Source organism: Leptinotarsa decemlineata, unplaced genomic scaffold, assembly GCF_025532065.1.
Source record: "Leptinotarsa decemlineata unplaced genomic scaffold, Ldec_3_MD MMD2_tig00026314_RagTag_RagTag, whole genome shotgun sequence".
Taxonomy (NCBI): domain Eukaryota; kingdom Metazoa; phylum Arthropoda; class Insecta; order Coleoptera; family Chrysomelidae; genus Leptinotarsa; species Leptinotarsa decemlineata.
Window position 1 is genome coordinate 11,496,359 of NW_027412684.1, and position 19,043 is coordinate 11,515,401.

The 19,043-nt window shown below is 37.0% G+C and overlaps 1 protein-coding gene across 1 annotated transcript in view; it reads right to left on the minus strand.

Moving 5' to 3' along the window:
* LOC111502825 (protein O-mannosyl-transferase Tmtc2) overlaps nucleotides 1-19,043 on the minus strand; it is a 653,196-nt gene that overhangs the window by 144,727 nt on the left and 489,426 nt on the right. Inside the window, exon 6 of the mRNA XM_074181669.1 lies at nucleotides 17,244-17,488. Within this exon, the coding sequence (XP_074037770.1) occupies nucleotides 17,244-17,488 (245 nt within the window). The remainder of the gene's footprint in view (nucleotides 1-17,243; nucleotides 17,489-19,043) is intronic.

The window sequence follows — 19,043 nt, forward strand, 5'->3', positions numbered from 1 at the left end:
ACTCAGAGCAATCCGGAGAAGATGAAATATATTATGAGGATGAAACAAATCTGCAGATCAGAGACGAATACCGATTTTATAGAGGTAAAGACGGTGAAACTATTTGGATCGATAGGTAAAACACAGGCAACAAACGTAGTGAACAGGCAATCGATTACTGAAAGTATCAACATTTTAGCAAAGACAAAGCAAGAAGGACGAGTATCAGAATAGTTTTATAACAAATATATTAAAAGAAGTCATTGAAGCAGACACTTTCGCTTTCTGCTTTGATAAGTTTGTTGGGGACGAAAATATGTCTGTTGGACGAAAATATGTCTGGCCACAATCATGTCGCTGGAATTGGAAAGGCTGTTTCTCAAAAGCTTGGAACACTGTTCCGAAGCAGAAAACTGTACATACCTCGTGAAAGCCATTTTTTGCCAAAACTTCAATAACTTGCGCAATAACAAAATGTCATTGAGTGTAACAAACTGTAAATCAAATTTAGAAACATCAAAGTCTATTATGATAAGAATAATTTTTTCTCAATAGCTTCTATTTTTCGAAGAATAATGATAACTTATGATACATCATTGGAAAGATTAAATTTGGTTCTATTCAAAACATAAATAATTCAATGTAGCGCCCTTTACAAAAAATAAAGTTGATGATGGTGGCCGGTTGACGAGACGTCGGATAGCAGATCTGAAAATACCATTAAATAGCAGGAAAAAAGTGGCAACGTGAAAGTGCAATTTATTCTCGAATGCTTCGAAAAATGAAGCCCGAAAAAAATTAAAACCATTTTCTGAAATTTCTTCCGGATATTTCCGGATATACTCGGAATTTCAGTACTTTTTCAACGGAATGTTGTTAGTCAGGTAAATGCGCAACTTTGCCCCCATTCAACCATCTTCGTATCTCTCATAGTTTCCGAGACCCCAATGGTGAGGCTCGAATTTGAAACACCCTGTATAAGAAGTTCCATGTGCACTATTACTATCTAGGAAGCTGATGTTAGCTGAACGCGTCTAGAATAAAAAAAATGTGAAAAGTGTTCAACTATCATGGATACTTCATAGAAAAAAAAAATTTAAAACTACTTCATTGCATAGTTCTGGTAACTTATGATGTTGAAAACCTTTTAATGAACGTATCTATTGATGAAACTTTCGAAACTGTTAGGTCTAGGTTGGAAGATGGCCAAACTTTGCAGCATCAACCAAAAATGAATGTTGGATTCAAAACTCTGTATTTCAACACTATTATCATCATTATTTTCTCCATTCCGAAGGATATTATGTTTGGACATATTTGGTATTTAATTATTCATTTCAGGTGTTCATCGATATTAACGTTGATATTCATCTCCGTCGCGTTCAATTTATGACTTTTTGGTACGTGTTTTTCATCTCTTAGAAATTAGTTCGGTACAAAGTACCGAACCAAAGCCATCAATTGATAAATTTCATGATCTCTAATCTCATTTTAGAAATGAACAAATCTGAATCATAACTCGACATTTCGATATTTGATTGCCAGGGATGTATTCTGAATGGGAAAAATTTGTTGTTATGGAATGTGCTGTTCTGTTGCTGGAAATCGCACGTTGAAAGATTGGACTTTTTGTTTTGTTTCAACTTTTTCCCCTCTTCCATATCTCTGTTATTTATGTCCCATTATTTTCAATTGAGTGGTAGATATTTCTTTCGATTCTTCAGAGATATTCATTCATAACATGCGATTCACTTCATTATTAACGACGACATATAAATAATATTAAAAATAAAAATAAATAATAAAAAAAAAGAATTATTTTTGATAATCGTGTCACAAATTGGTTATGAATGAATTATCTCTTTCACAAGCAAAACAAAATATCGTTATACAGAATAAACTTTTCTGTAAAATTCTATTTCATATACATTTATTTAGAAACTTTTTTGAAGTAACTCTTATAATTTCGAACAGCCCATAAAAAACTGAATGAAACTTCAATTCGAACAAGCCAAACCATCCCGAAATATTTTCATTCACAAAAACATCAGTTGGACTACATACTCCGAGCGGTTATAAAAACAATTTCGGTACAAACTGTTCAAATGACCATCTGGTTCGCCTTTTCAACGGATGAGTCTCTGAAAAATGGACCGCTTACTGATAATCACGCTAAGTGCACTGAGTTTACTCCCAACTTTAAATGCTCTCATTTCTCAACGAAACGCAATAACCATTATTGCGCCTCTCGTTATTCTCTATATTCGTTTGATTCAATTTATTCGCCATCGTAGAAGTAGGAAAGCTTGTTGGCCGGAAACGCTCCCAAATAAATTTGTTTCTGGAATATGATTCTGATATTTGAGAACGCGAATATTTGAGAACGAGCTGTGTATATCTAATTCGATCACAAAACATCAATTGCCAAAGTTTCTACTCACCATCTTAAGAATCAAGAACATCGAATAATAAGATATAGAAATATATACAGGAATGTAAAAAAGCACGAATTCAGAGAGATACATCGACATAAATACTTTCACAGACATGAATACATGCACATTCATAAACACAGACACAAAGACAGGTTCAGAGACAGACACAGAAAAGGATGCAGACACAGAGACAGATACAGATACGCCGACACAGAGAAAGACACAGAGACAGACACAGAGAAGGACACAGATACATATACGGGCACAGTTACAGAGACAGGTACATAGAGACATAAAGATATAGACGTAAAAATGGACAAACACAGTTATGTCTTCCGACAGAATATATTTTTAAGTTCAACAAAAACATTCAGGTTAAGAATTCTCTCATCTAATTCTCAGCCTGAGCATAGTAGAAAGGTATAAAACGCTGAAAAATTATTGAACAAATTCTTGTGAATAATGCAGATACTACACCAAAATGTCGAACATATAGACAGAAAACTCTGAACAACTTTTTTTTTGATAACTTTAACCAATTTGTGATGAGACTGATGAGATTTGTATTGTCATATATAGCTGAATTTGTTTTCACAGTGGCTACAAAAATTGATGAAAAGACAAGAGGTCCGTATTCAAAATAATAAAGTAGAGGCGAAAGACCCAAAAAATTGAAAAATTCTAGTTTGTGGCGTATATTTCAAAAACAACCACTTATATTCTTGATCAGAAAAGTGATTTTTCTAGTTTTCCAAAATAGGAAATTTTTGTCTACTACAACCAATCCTGAAGGCTCGCCGTTTCCGAGATAGCAGTAGGATCAGCTAAAAAGTGAAAGAACAGTTTATTTTTATCGCTCTCAGATGAAAATAATCTGAACTCTGCTAATATTGGAGATACTATAGATGAATTATTATTATTATATTATCATTTTTATTTCACAGTGAATTCACTTCTGAGAAATTTAACGTTTATTTTGGTGCTCAACTACAATTTATATGGATTATATAAATTCTGTAAAACTGATTCAAAAAGATAAATTCATGTCAAATCTAAACTCATGCTGAAATTGCTGAAAAAAATATAATCTATATAACTAATGAATATCGTTCTGAAAATCCCTGGAATCATTCATAATTTATTTCATTTCAAAAGGAGAGATTGTATTTGATATCACACTTTATCAGTGAAATCCGAAAGAAGATCAATTTTTCAAATCTTTTCCACGTTTCATCCATTCAGAGAATAACTAGAGATTCATCCATATCCATTATTGAAACTGATATTATTCATATTCATTAGGAATTGAAACAATTGAAACTGCGTTGACTGGAAAATGGGGTGTTGAATCAATTTGTTAATATAAGTACAAGTCGATAAGCTTGAAGCGCCAGGATTAAAGTTCAGTATTGCCATCAACACAAAAAATTATCGTCTTTTGTCTTTTGCTTCGAACAAAAGAAAATGAGAGTTTTCTCTCGAAAAATGGTCCCACAACAAGACAAGGAACGAGAGACAGTGATGTAACATTATCATTGAATGGCAATTTATCAATGATTGTCTCAGCAGTGACGATAAAGAGAATGTTGAAGTCTTGAGGTATTAAATCACCACAGATCAACTGAAAATTGAGTTTCCCAGAGTGAATCGAGAAATGCAGTTAAAATTTATATTGGATTTTAGGCTCTGAGATCTGATCTCTTCATGTTGTTGAATGAAGCAATATTTCGTTTGAAAAAACAGTCCAGCAGATTTATAAAAGCATCAGAATTATCAAAAGTGATTGAATCATCGGAAAATTCATCAAAACCATTCATCTACCATATTCCGTTTTTCGCGATACGTTCCATTCCATCATTAATTTTCGCTCTCAATTTTAATCGGCATCAACGGGTAATTTCGCTATCAATCCGAGTCACTTACTTGTCGAATGAAAAAACTGATTGACGAACATATTGCACTTCTTTTTTTTTATTCCAACGAGTTGCCGATATTCACCGGTAATGTCTATTGACCCATTCCCTATAACAGGGCAGTATTCAGGAATGAAACATTGTGTGTCACATCGCATTCTCAGTAGAAGTTTGAGGTGGAAGAAATATTCCATTTTAAAATTATCGATGCAATCCTCCCTTTGAAATCACTCACCAATATGAATGGACCCTTCATAATGATGATAATATTTATCATAAAAACTGAAAAGTCAAAACAGAGGAATGAATTTCAGAGGGACTTCCCGAATTGTTACATCTCACTGTTGCCATTAACCGTTGCGCTCAGAAAAAATCAAGAGTGCAACTGTTCCATATGAATGATCTTGAACTCCATGTTTTTGAAGAGAAGGATCTTCACCAATCCTTGAGCCTGATGGAAAGATACACGCATGCTATCGTTACGAAATTCGAGACACAAAAATGGGCATTGGTCCATCTCAAATGAGGACGCTGCAGGGATTACGGAGATAATATGCATTTAGTAGATGAAAGCATCGTGCACTATATGGATGCCAACGAGTCCTATACCTACTTTGGAGTAGAACAATGCCATTAACAGAAGGTAACAGCAGTAGAGAACTTTCTACGCGGAAAGTTTCAGCACAAACTCCGACAGATCTGGTTATTGGAACTGTTCAGGAAGAACAAAGTTGCTGCTATAAGTATGCTTGCCGTTTTGATTTCATACTACTCCTTTGGAGTAGTGAAGTGGACTTAGGAGGAGCTGTATCAACTCGACGTAAAGACCCGAAAAATGATGAATCTCCATAGAAGTTTGCATTCCAGATCGTCCGTTTCATGGTTGCACTAATTCACACGATGGGAACATCGTGTACTTCTGAGTTTGGAGTATCTACATGACAAGATGGTACTGAATGGAGCATGTGAAGTCATCAGAAGTTTGAATCTATTTTTCTGCATGGTCCGGGATCATGCAAGACTTGTATCGAATCTTTTCAGGACAGCTGCCCAAGCGGCTGATGAAGTCAATTCAGATTTAAACAATTAACGAGGTGATTACAACTCTGTAACCAAGTTGAAACCCATTCAGCGAAGGTACCACATCAAAAGAGCAGATACTACTTTACTTCTACGGCAACACAAAAATGAGCCTATGCTTGGAGTCTCTTGTTAAAACATTGAGGACCTTGGCTTATCAAAGTTTCTGACCTTCACTTTGTTCACTGAGGGGTTCATTATGGCTGTGCTTGAATAGAGCACAGTCTACCGTAGTCGCCTGCACACAGTATTCAGAGTCTGTCACGAGGTGTCTGAGACCCTACTGTACTTGTTGTCAGCATATACGGTCTCAGCCTTCATACATCGATGGAACGTGGCCCTGATATTGTCTCATTACCATCTACGGCACTTCAACGGTATCGATGAAACCCTGGTGTTGCCCTACGTTAGGGGGGATATTGAATCCGTTATGGGAAATGAGAAGGCTCATACAAGTTAATGAGTCGAATGTACCTGGTTCTCTTTGACCAACAGAGAGGGATGGAGTTTGCAGCTCCCGATGGGACGACAGAAAAAAGAAAACCAGATAGAGTATCAAGAGTTTCTCTTCGAATACCGCTTGGCCGGCGAATGCAGAAGGCTGTTATTCTTGATTCATTGCATCTGCTTAAGTCACATGATTCTCAAACTCAATGATCACTTACCTCACGATATGGGTAGTGGTTGGTCATTGGTTGATGTTATTGATGATGGTAAAGTCGGTTCGATAAGGAGTAGTAATGGAGTATCAAGTTCCTGGACGAATGACAGAATAATCATGAAGAAGACCAGAAGAAATTGCTTTAGTGATTCGAGCAACATGAAAATAAAAAAAATGGAAGTAGACAACAAATAGAATAAAAAGGGTTATTACTACTATTGGAAAACAACAAAAGACATATTCATTTAAGTGAGACAAGATAGGTTGTTAATACTCAAGGAAACAATATTAGAGAGAAAACACCTATCATTGATCTCGAAAAGGAGATGAAGTCGTTAAATTTCGAATGGACAGCAAGAAAATAATAACAGAGGAAAAAAATGGCCAACCGATATTTTCAAACCCCGAGAGACCGTATTCAGAAGACCTGACTCTCAAACAATAGATGAGAAAGCTAGTTCGAAGCTCTTGAGGGAACAGTTCGACCAGACTCGCGGCGAGTCTCCAAATATGGTTTTGTTGCGAAGACTCACTGGGCTGAGTGGAATTTCCTATGCCTCCGCAGTGATCTATTACAAAAGATGAAGCCAAATATGAGCACGCCAACTCCAAAGGAATAAAGCATACTGCATGAAATTACAGAAGAGAAAAACAAGTGCCTTTTTGGGTGACCAAGAAGACAAACAGATGCAGTGAATAAGACTACAGGTAGGTTAAAGCGTTTCAACTCGATTCTATATATCGAAAAATGATTATCAAATTCTAAGTGTAGTAGATGTTCAAGAGGGAGCAAAAACGTATATGAATTTCTGGAACTTCATTTAGCGTTACCTAATATGACTAATAACCAGTCCGTGCAGAGCTTATTGGTAAATCATCTGAAAATGGAATTTCTAACTGACTGTTATAAGGAAACAACTATAGCTGAGGCACCAAACAATCTAATAATAACACTGATGATCTTCAAACAAGACTCAACCTCTGACGGAAGCACCAAACTCTTTCGAAGGGTTGGAATAGATGAATACTTGAATCTAGCAGACCACTATTATAATATTCATGGAGTCATTGTTTACTATGGTTCTGGCGTTGAATTTGGTCATTATTCCGCCTTGGTCAAATACGAAACGGACTGGATAGTCGTGTCACGAAGTGTTCTGGAGATATATATTGAATTTATTGGATCCTTTGGAGGCACCTAACATTCTGTTTTATGAGAGAGAGGACATTGACAGATCAAGATCTGCAGATGATGTGGTGCTGCAGTTTTTTCCTGCAGCTGAAATAACAAATGCACCACTGAAATCAATGAAGTCGCCCCGAAGCGCCAATTAATTGTTATTGTTATATTATAATTTTACAAATGAAGTTTGTTTTCTAAAGTGGATAGATGACTTAGATGACAATATATGTCAAGTCAGTTCAAGGTGCTGTCACCTCACAAACCACAAGAGGAGACTAAATCATCTGTCGGTAACAAATAAGACAGATGGGTATCCGCGGCTAAGCTAAACAGTGGAGACGGGAGTGGGTTAAACAACTTAGCAAATTTCAAATAGATCTTAATGGGCGCCAGGTAAATTTAATCCTCCAGATACCCTAAGTAACTCACAATATCAATAACTTACCAATTAATATTGGAAATAAAAGATAAAGATCCCCAATATGATTTATTCAGTAATCCTAACTTACATGGATTAACCAACAACGCTTCTAAGACAACAATGTAATATTCACACTACTACGCGATGTTCAAATGTCAATACACGAGCGCGGTGTATATAACCACGAATTCAATCAGCCATAAATTACGGTAGTAACGACGCTCAAAAAACTACAATACGTCGAGTAAAACTACCACGAAAATTGAGTAGGTGAAATCGTAAATACTAGTATCGGATGGTAAGACAAACTCGTTTGCGTCGCGTGAGCTCAGGCGTAGGCGCATCGGTGTCAATCAGCAATCGTGAAAGGAAGAATGTACCTCAATTTCCGTTTCACAAATATCTATATCAATCAGGTATCAATAAACAACTCTTAATCAATAAACGATAAACAACACTATATCAACAGGTATCAATAACCATAAGGGCAAACAATTATTTAAATATCTCAGTATAGCACAAATTTTCAAATAAATTAATTATAACTTGCGTGCTCCTTTTGGGCCACCCGGTATATGGTGTTAGGCTACCCCGTAGTTCGACGGAGATGGATCACCCTGTAGCACCGGTGGATCACCCTGTAGTACGGCGGAGATGGATCACCCTGTAGCACCACCAAGATAGATCACCCTGTAGGGCACGACAAGCTGGACCAGTAGTGGATCACCAAATAAGATCCAGAAAGATAAATAAAAAAAGGAAAGAAGAAAAAAAAACCCTACGGAAGAAAATTCTCAATCAGAATCAGATAAAAACAAGGTGAGATTCAACCCCCATTCAATAGGGACTATTTGACTAATCAATACCCCTGGTATATTTTCATTAAGCAAAGTAGCAAGATAACAAGAGTATATTTTTGGGTGCCCTGTATAACCATATGACCCGTAAAAATCAAGACAATTGAATGAGTGTTGAAACCTCTCTTCAAAACTAATATTCACTTGAATGACAACGATGGAATCAGAAATTACTAAAATCATTTAAAACACATTTAATGGTAAAATTCTTACCCTGGCCAAGGGGTTTTCTATACGTTTCTTCGTGTGCGGTGCTCTGCACGGAAGTCCTACTGGGACTTGATGAGTGACTGAGAGCCTTCTGTTTCTTATGAATCTAGAGACGAGAAACGAAGGTTGTAGAATTGAAGAGGTGATATCATAGCTAAGACCACATGAGAGATGCGACAGTGATTTAGACATACCTAATTTCGGAAATCCTTCCACCTGGCACGAGTTCGGTAACCACCACAAATCCTCAAAAGAGCTTAAGTTTCAGACTGCAAATATCCACACCAAAATGACCAATCAGTCTTCCACTATACAATCCTGACTTGTAGAAATAATCCCCGTGAAGGATGGCACAAATACAACCAAATATATCCTACAATCAGTCTGATGGTACTCTTTGAACTCCGAACCAAGCTCATCGAAGGCTAACTTCCGAATACTAAAAGACTGCCACATCTGACAGCTAACCAGTTGTTGCCACGGTGCGTCCAACCTACACTACAAGCACCAAGGGGGCGCTGTGCACAACATCCTAAATCTATCAATTCCTCCACAGCCACTTGAGACATCATCAACAAGTCCATGACCCATCAAAACTCCTTCTCAAAGCAATGCAACCCTAAAACAACCCTTGACAACTTGAGTAACCGATCAATCCTCACCCGTGAACAACTGTAGAACTAGTTCGGTGTAAGTCGACGGAACGACACTACGAAAGTTCGGCAGATGTCAACCAACAGCTGTCTCTTAACCTTGTTTACAAATGTTTCCAAAAATATTGTTCCAACCAATTTTCAACTATTTACCAATCCTTATTCATGCGATGGAATAGAAACATATAAGGTAAGTCGCCATAACCTTCCCTTTCAGTACGAATATTTGAACATTCATCTTATGCAGAATATTTACCGAAAATATCAAACAGTATTCAGAAACCAGAGCTAACTAATATTGTTTTTCAGGCGATATGGCTCTAATATGTCAGTAATCCTTCTGGAAGTAATGAATAACGATCTATGCAAGAAATATTCTTGGAAAGGTATAGGGAATAAGGCAGACAACGGCAAAAAAAATGATAGGTGAAGAAAACTGAGAAACAAACAATAACAACTATTTCAGCCTGGCGAGGAATTTCGGATCTCCAACGTCGATTGGCAATAGGAGAATGCGTAAGTACTGGTCAAAGCAGTTAGTCAGGGAGCATACATTTATTCTTATACATTTCAGGTATGGTTTTCTATGGAACGGAAGATTCCCATTACTATGATGTTAAATGAATAAAATATACTTGTAACTTAATTACATTGTTAATATTCGTTGAATAAAGATCTTAAAAGGTAAGGTAGTGTTTTGAAAGGTCACATAAGAGCAGTTTGATCTAGTGCTAAATTGAAACGTAACAGTGCCACTTACTTTTTTCATTCGAATTTTGATGAACTCTCGACTTTACAGAAAAAAATAACTGAAAAGTGCAGACCGAATTAATTTTACCGAAATGATTTCTAGTTCCATATAGTTCTACTAAATGTGCAGATAGATGAACAGACAGATCATTTGATATTTCGATTCTGAACATTGTTCAGTGCGATCAGTGAATGATCAGCTCTTCGAAATGAAACACAAAAATTAGACATTCTAGTACGACCCTGTACTGTATCATTGAACGCAATCGAATTCATGGAGGATTGTCACGTGGTTTTTTCCAAGGATTGACGTCCATAACTAGAAGGCGATGGATATGACAAATTGAGGACGAACCCGATCACACATTCAGGCCGCAATACTGATTGAGGGACAACTGGCAGCCATTATTCGAACCGAGCTATATTTCAGACTTACCTTAGGCGATGACCGAATATAAACGGTGTATTTACCAACCGAGGTGAATTCCCCGCCATGACGTCAATAGCAGTTCAAGAAACTCCTTTATCTTCATTTTCGAATGCAGTTGTGTGAATAAGTAAGGGATGCAACCTTCGGAAGTCCTTCAGTTTTGATGACTTTTTCGATATTCGTGTTTTGGGATCATTTTCAGAAACCCTTCGAAGTGAAAACGGATTATTTATAGCATGCCAATGATAATGATAATGAATGCTCTTTGTTGAACATACAATGAACATTGTGTTTGTAAATCTTTCGCTGGAAAATCCCCACTTTTTTACTTTGTAGTAAATGTTCAAGAGGTAGCAAAAATGTATGTGAATTTCTGGAACTTCAACTAGCGTTTCCTAATATGACTAATAATCAGTCCATGCAAAGCTTATTGTCAAATCATCTGAAAATTAAACTTTCAACAGGTGATGATCGACTGTATTGTCAAACATGTGCCAAAATCAATAACTTATATGGAGAAACAAGTATAGCTGAGGCACCAGTCAATCTAATAATAACACTGATGACCTACAAACATGACTCAACCTCTGACGTAAGCACCAAACACTCAAGAAGGTTCCAAATAGATGAACACTTCAATCTAGCACCCCGCTATTATAATATTTATGCAGTTATTATTCACTGTGATTCTGGCGATGAATTTGGTCGTTATCACGCCTTGATCAAAGTGTTCTGGCGATATTTTGAATTTATTGGAGCTTTTGGAAACATGTTACATATTGTTTCATGAGAGAGAGGACATTGGCAGATCAAGATCTTCGAATGATGTGGTATTGCAGGTTTTACCGGGTTTTCCTGCAGCTGAAAAAGCAAATGTGTCACTGGAATCAATGGAGTTGCCCCGGAGCGCCAATTAATTTTCAATTTTTATAGTTGTTTTATAATTTTTTGATTTGTATTAACAATAAACTGGAAAATATTTTGTTTTGAAATTATGAATAGATTGAAAGAGGTTTAGCTCAATATATACATATGTGGAGGTTCAATATATACATCAATATATAACAATTCAATTTATATACTACTGATTCCTCGAATTTAGATGTTTTGTCTTTATTATTTCTGATTAAATTTCCTAACGTATTTTCTGTTCTACATGCAATTTGAATATCTTGTTTATTGAAAAATGAAGCTATTTTTGTTGATGTTCCTTCAAAATATGTTTGAAGCTCTATATTTTGATTGGTACTATCTAACTCATCAATAGGAAAAGCGTTACGACTGGCTTTTACGTAGACTTTTTTGGAATGTTTTATTTCTATTAATTCAGCTTTGAAACCGTTGTTTACTGCATTATGCTTGATGATATGATATTGAATCCTTTATAAGGTATAATGTGGAAAAATGTATCATTGACATTAGGAAATCGATATCGTGCACCAATATGGTAATATTATCGTTTGTTGCAGATTCATGACGAATAACATGAAGAGAAGCCTTCCCAGACTTGTCATGAAGTCACTCTTGAGTTTATCGATGCCATGGGTGCAGCCTGGCTGTCTAAGAAAATTTTGATTCTAATTGATATTACAAGCGCACTACAAGATTGCTTGAAAGATGAATGTGTATTGACCAAGCGGAAAGCTGTAATGTGATTTTCGTCCCGGATGTAAATTCCAGCTCCCGCCCCATGTTCAGTTTCAGGTGATATATCTACCAACCGAGGTTAAATCCCCGCCGTGACATTAGGAAAAGTTCAAGAAACTGCTATATCTCTTTAATACGGATTTCTCGAAAATCGCGACTCGGAAGTTATCATTTTGCATTTTATCGATTCTGGAAATGGGGTTTGACCGCGCTTGAATCACCTACTTATTTTTGATTCGAAAGTTCGTTTCAACTCCGGGCCGTCTGATTCGATTATGGCTGGAGATAGCACCGTATTGATTGGGTTTTATATTTGAAGAGACGTTCTGAACGTATTAGCGGGATGATGATCTAGTCTGGAGAGATATTCCACTGTCGAAATGGTTCTGAAAATGCAGGAATTGTGGAAATACTTTGCATTGAATATTGTAATAGAAAGTTTGTAAGTCTGTTATTTCAGTAAGATACATCAATTTTATCTGAGTTTGAAACTTTGTTCGTGACAGCGGACTGAAAATCTTAGTGGATGCTGATTTTCATTCCATTTTGAATCCACGTCTTCTATTGTTCCTTTTTGGTAGATGCAAATGTCAATTCCTGTCCTAAGCGACTTCTTCTCCGACTCATACTACATACTAAGACATTATATTGAATCAGATAGACTTTTGAGGATTTTTTTTGTAATCAACTTTCCCAGGGTATGTTTGGTAGCAAAGGTTTTTGAAGAAATGGCGGATTTCTTCGTACAAATGATTCAAAATAAATGCCAAATAGTTTGGGTATATACTGAGGGGTTCCGAAATCATTGCAGAAATTACTCTGAAGTATGACTCTACTTATCTGTTTCCACTTCAAATTGAGATTTCTGTTTTGTATTGAAACTGTAGAACATTTATAATAATAATAGTAATAATAAAACGTCTTTATTCACCTGCTGTAAGAACATACAGAATATACAAAAAAAATATTGAGGTGAATGGGCGGAGTGTCAGTAATGCTGTTTTAAAACTGAAATTTGAGATGAATAAATGAAAATCACAGTACATACAAACAATAAAAAAAAGGATTATCCAGTCACCAAATCTTTTGTGTGAACGCATGAGCCTCAGCATGAGGAAAGTGAACTAATCAAATAAATGCTCTTTGAGTCTTTCTTAAAAGTTTTTCAACGTGTAGGATCTGAATTCACTGGACAGGAGATTGTAGAATTTAGCTGCGTTGTATGAGAAACTGAAAACAGAAGACCTGTGTTCAGGAATGACCAGAACCGACCTGTTTCTAGTGGAAGACGGAGGGAATCAGATTGAAGTAATGCAGGACCGTTAGTGCTATTGCAATATGAAACTTTCGAAATGATTTGCGCCTCACATAATTTAAGTTTGAGTTGTTTTATGAGTAAGTCCCGATTTGGAAACAGTTGCCTCAAGATGTTGAAAGACGTTTGAATCAAATGACTAACGTGTTTTGTAAAGCGCAGTTCAGAATCGAGTCACAGGCCTAGGTTCTTTGCTTCAGTTACAAAAGGCAGAACGTCACCATTTATATGCATATGAAGATTATTTTCAGCAATATCTCGCAATCTTTTCGGTTCAAAGATCATTACTGCTGACTTTTTGGAGTTCAACTTCAATTTATGAGCTGATGAAATATCAAAGATGGTCTGTAGATCACGATTAATGATGTTTTGAGCGGAACCAATGTCAGGGAACTGAAAGGAGAAGTACAGTTGAGTATCATCTGCGTAATGATGAATTTTGCATTTTTCTACCGACTGATGGAAGTCACAAATATACAGGCTGAATAGTAAAGGACCAAGATTTGATCCTTAAGGAACACCTTCAGTGTCTCTGAGCTGATACTGTCCACCATAACCCTTTGAGTTCGGTTCGATAAGTAATTTCTAACCAGAGACAGCGCATTCACAGAACAACCGAAGAAGCTGAGTTTATCGCACAGAATGTCATAGTCAAGAGTGTGGAAGGCTTAACTGTAGTCCAGAAGTATTGAACATGTTAATTAACTTTCATCAACCGCTTTGGAGAGGTCGTCGGTGATGGAAAGTAAAGCTGTGGTTATGCTGTGTTGAGGTCTGAAACCGGACTGCACGGGTGTGATGATTTGGCGATCATTCATGAAGCTGCAAATTTGGTCCTTCATGATCATCTCAACAACTTTTGAAAGACAAGGTAGGATGGTGATAGGTCTCAGGTCAGAGAAATTCGAAGGGGAGTTGCACTTGGCTGATGGAATAATCACACCGTTCTTCCAACAACTTGGAAAAACACCCTTAGTTGAAATGGCATTAGCGAGGAAAGTTAACGGATCCAATAGATGACTATCTAAGAGATGGATCATTAGGAGTGAGATATTGTCTGAGCCAACTGCTTTACTTTTGAGACGATTCAGGCATTTCTGTATAACTGCAAACGAGTTTGGTAGTTTGAACGCTCAGGTTGGGAATTGTACTGAAGTTTGTGTTGATGAAGTTCGCGTCCTTCAAGTTATTCGGGATTTCTGTATTGTTACTTTTTCTCAAAATTTCTAGTGATCTCAATGTGTTTCATGTTGCTTCAAAATTTTTCTTCGCAAGAATAAAATCGAATTGCTCCGGTTGTGTAATTCCTGAGATCTTTATAACTATTCCAAGCAGTAGGAGGAGGAGTTCTCTGAAATTTTTTAAAGGCACGGTCTCTAAGAGCAATCATTTTCTTAATGGTGTAAGTCAGCCAAGGGGCTGGTGGTTTACTGATTTTTTTTGGTGAGGATGGGGGTGTTTCTGTCGAATAGTTGGATAATAGTCAAATAGTTCAGGAGCATAGCTATTTCATCAACATCATCAAGCTGATAAAAGTCACCCCAATTAATATTCTGGATATCATCACGAAATAGTTCGTGATTGAGGCTGCGAAAATCACGATAGGAAATAAATTTGACTTTCAAAGGTATATGGATGGTGGTGATCTTGCAAGAAACAGCCAAATGGTCGGATATTCCACCTACATCAGAGACTTCGATACACGACACTTTATCTTTGTCCGAAACAGGGATGATATCTATCAGTGTTTGGGAATTAGAAGTTATGCGAGTAGGCACATCAATAATTTGATAAAGACTGAAAGAATTGAATAAATCTAGTAGGAGGTGGCATCGTTGGTCATTTGTGAGTATGTCTATAATAAGATCACCGAAGGAAGGTAACAAATTGGATACACTATCTTCAAGCTCGCTTAAGCATTGATTTACATCACCGGAAGGAGGACGATGAACTACTCCAAAAATATAAGTCTTACAACAAAAAGAAGTAGAGATCCATAGTTGCTCTAGATGCGAGCTAATATGAGAGTAGATTGTTTTGGAACTGATTTTATTACTGATAAAAATGGCAACTCCTCCACCTCAACCATCTCTGTCAGCACATACTAACTGATAGGAGTTGATTTTAACTGCGTCCGAGCTTGAAGATGGATTTAGCCACGTCTCTGTAACTCCAAAAGTATCCAAGTCTTCTCTATAAATATAATAATTTAGTTGATTGAACCCAGTGAACAGAGATCTCACATTGAATTTAGCAAAACTGAAAGATTTAGACATTGAACTTTGATTCAGCAGTGAACAAAATAATAATAATGCGATGAAATCAATCTAATTCACAAGTGAGAAAAAGAGATACAATAAATGAATCGATACAAGTGTTACAAAAAAAGGCGAAAAAGCACTATCAACCGCTTATTTATCTTGTTTAGTGGAATTAGTTCGGGTGGAATGGACTCTATGTCTGATATTTCTTTTGGCAGATGTCTCCTCGGGGGAAGAACGATCTTTTCTTATATTTGCTCTTCCGTCTTTATCCTCTGAGTGCTTTACGCTACACGAAACCTCAGGTTTCGTTTCCAAGTCTGTTGAAGAATAGGTATTTTTATTGATGACCAGTAGATTATTCCGTATAGTCGCTTTTATTCCGTTTTCTTTGGCGGTATTGAGATGTTTCCTCAGTGACCTATGGACAAGCTGGTCTTCAGGGCTCAAGTCATTAGCTACAAGAATGTTTTTGTTATTCAGTTTATGGGTATTTCGAAGTATTTTTCTCCAATAGGACAGCAATTCAATTTTCAATATCTTCCTATTATCTTTGTTTGTGATTACGAATAAGTTGTTCAAGTCACGCAGTTCAATTTGTATTTCCAGCAGGCAACTTAGTAGGGCAAGTGCCTCTAGTTTATCCTCGAGTTGGATGCCAAACACCACTAGGTTATTTCGACGACATTTGTATATTTTCTTTATCAAGTAACAATTTGTCCATGAACTTTTGACTGATATTGGAACACCGTTTATTTCTTTTCACATTTGATTTCTCAGTGTAGAGCTCATTTAGAAAATACGGAGTTTCATGAGTATCCAATATTTCGAGTAATAACAAACAGAAAGAATTCCGTTAACAGTTCTATTCAAAATTTTATTTCATTCGGGATGAATTTGTTTTTCCATTGTTCGACTGTAATTAGACTGGAATACTGAAATATTCGAAGTTTTTGAACAATATTTTTCTCATTCATCTTTTCATTGAAACATTATTTGATTAAATAAATTTCAGGTTTTGATTTTATAGCTGGCTATAGCGGGGCTATCAGTTCCATAAGAACCTAGTAGATAACTCATTCGTAGATTATTCCTCTATAGAGAATTTCAATGAACTTTTTTCATTCAAAAACAATCGTTATTTCCTCTTGAACAAACTGTTGTCCTAGAGTTCGTCACTTGAAAATCTGGCCCTATCTCTAATTTGTCTGAAATTTCGTTATCGAATTTTCTTCCATCATAACCTTCGATGATTAATTCAGTGTAACCAGTATTGTCAGTTATAAGTCATTTGCATTTGAAGTTCAACAAAAGTCTGAGTACAGTGTCTGGAAATGAACAAAACTCTCAATTCGAAGTTGGAATTGAATAACATTCCGAGAAAGTGGATAAAACGACCATTTCAACAATCACGCTAACCACAATCCCCAATTACACCCTGAACTCACCTGCGGGGGGTAGTGCTCGGGCAGCGAGTGCGCCGCCTCCCTGTACGCCGCGAGCGCCCTCTGCAGCCGCCCTTGGTCCGAGTAGAGGGCCCCCAGCTGAAGAAGTGCTGACACTTTGGCCGAGTCGTGCTCCTTGCGGTCCTTGAGGCCGACGCCGTCGAGTCGAGAGCCCTGCCGGAGGACCGAAACGGCCTCTTGACACCGACCTGCGGCGATTAGTGCCGTGCCGAGGTTCACGTATGCGACTGCAACAAAAGATTTCAATTATTTTCAGGACGAATGTAACACTTTTGGAAGGAAAGAGTCATTTCCAGGTATAATTTTCTGAAGAACTTACAATTTTTGCAGTAATAATGTTCTGAATATTTTATTCTGATTTACAAATTTTGAAGTAATTCGTGAGTATTAGTTTCACATCAAAAACTTTGGAAATGAAAGAAGAAGTACTTCAAAGTTTTGTTTTAGGTTGGCATAACTAACCACCTTTACAGGAAATATCGACGAACAAGTACAAATTCTAGTGCCACGATTTTGTAATGCTATTGTAGTGAGCAAATCGATTGTGCTACATTGCCAATATTTTTCAGATAATCATGGATGATTTCTGCGATTTCAGATTGCTTTTGGAACTGGTAAAAATCCCAAGAGGCTGATCGATGCAGTCTCCTTAAAACCAGATGTTATGAATCTACCCTGCCACAAATTGTTGGGTATGAAAAGCGAATCTGCATCAGAAAAGAAAACAAATTTCATCCCAGTAAGTTAGCCAATGCTCACTTCAGAGCGATGTTTCATCCAAATCAGGGAAGAAAAATGCTCAGAGTGCTGAAACAAATGTATCGTCAGGTATAGAGTTAGTAGAGTTAGGAGAAGTTTGTTACGGATACTTGCGTGATGATCTCATATTTTCAACATTCAACAACCTCAAAATCGACCAATCAGATGAAATATCATCAGTCATCATTAAGGCTATGAAAAAAAAGCATTCCTGAAGATGGTCCACAGGTAAAATTCGACTCGTATGTCTACAAGTTGCCTGGGAGGGATGAAAGAGAGTTTTCTAGCTGGTGGGTAGAGTAAGTATCTTGCAGCTATGATAGAGCGTCTCTTTGGATGCGGCATAGGAAGCTTATTTCTCAAGCCATACATTTGTGTTGCTGAACAACCTAACGTAGTTAGTCGCCACCGCCACCGCCACCGATGAGGATTCTACTAAACTGAAGAAAATGTACCATTGCCTGTCAATCTTGGAGCTGGATATTATCTACGAAAAATGCAGGCTCTGGTACACCAAGTTAGGTTTTCAATATTTGGCAAAGTTGTACTTTTGCTATCTGATCCCAAAGATTACCTCATCAAATGAACTACTTGTTTTCCTCGAAATGTAAGATTTGTTTTGTCGGAATTGGATGTGTGTGACCCACAATGAGCCCTCGTGGAATGTATTGCAGATTCGAATGGACCCACTTACTTTGAAGCTATCTACATACCTTTGTACGTACCTATCTTTCTACTTAAAATCCCTCAATATGAAGACTAACGCATTGCCTTTGGTATGTGTTCCTGCACATACTTGTTTGAATGGTAATCAAGCTACTGACTCCCTTGAGAGAGCACTGCAAAAGGTTTCATTGGACCAGACCTTTTCACTAGTTTCTTTCCAGGCTTCAGCCAAACAAACACTGAATTCCTGGATTACAAAGAAGATTCAGATTCCTTAAAAATCTGCGAATATTTTCTCATTCCGAATCATCCATATATCCTTCGGAAAACATCACCACTGTCGAGAGATCGGACTGT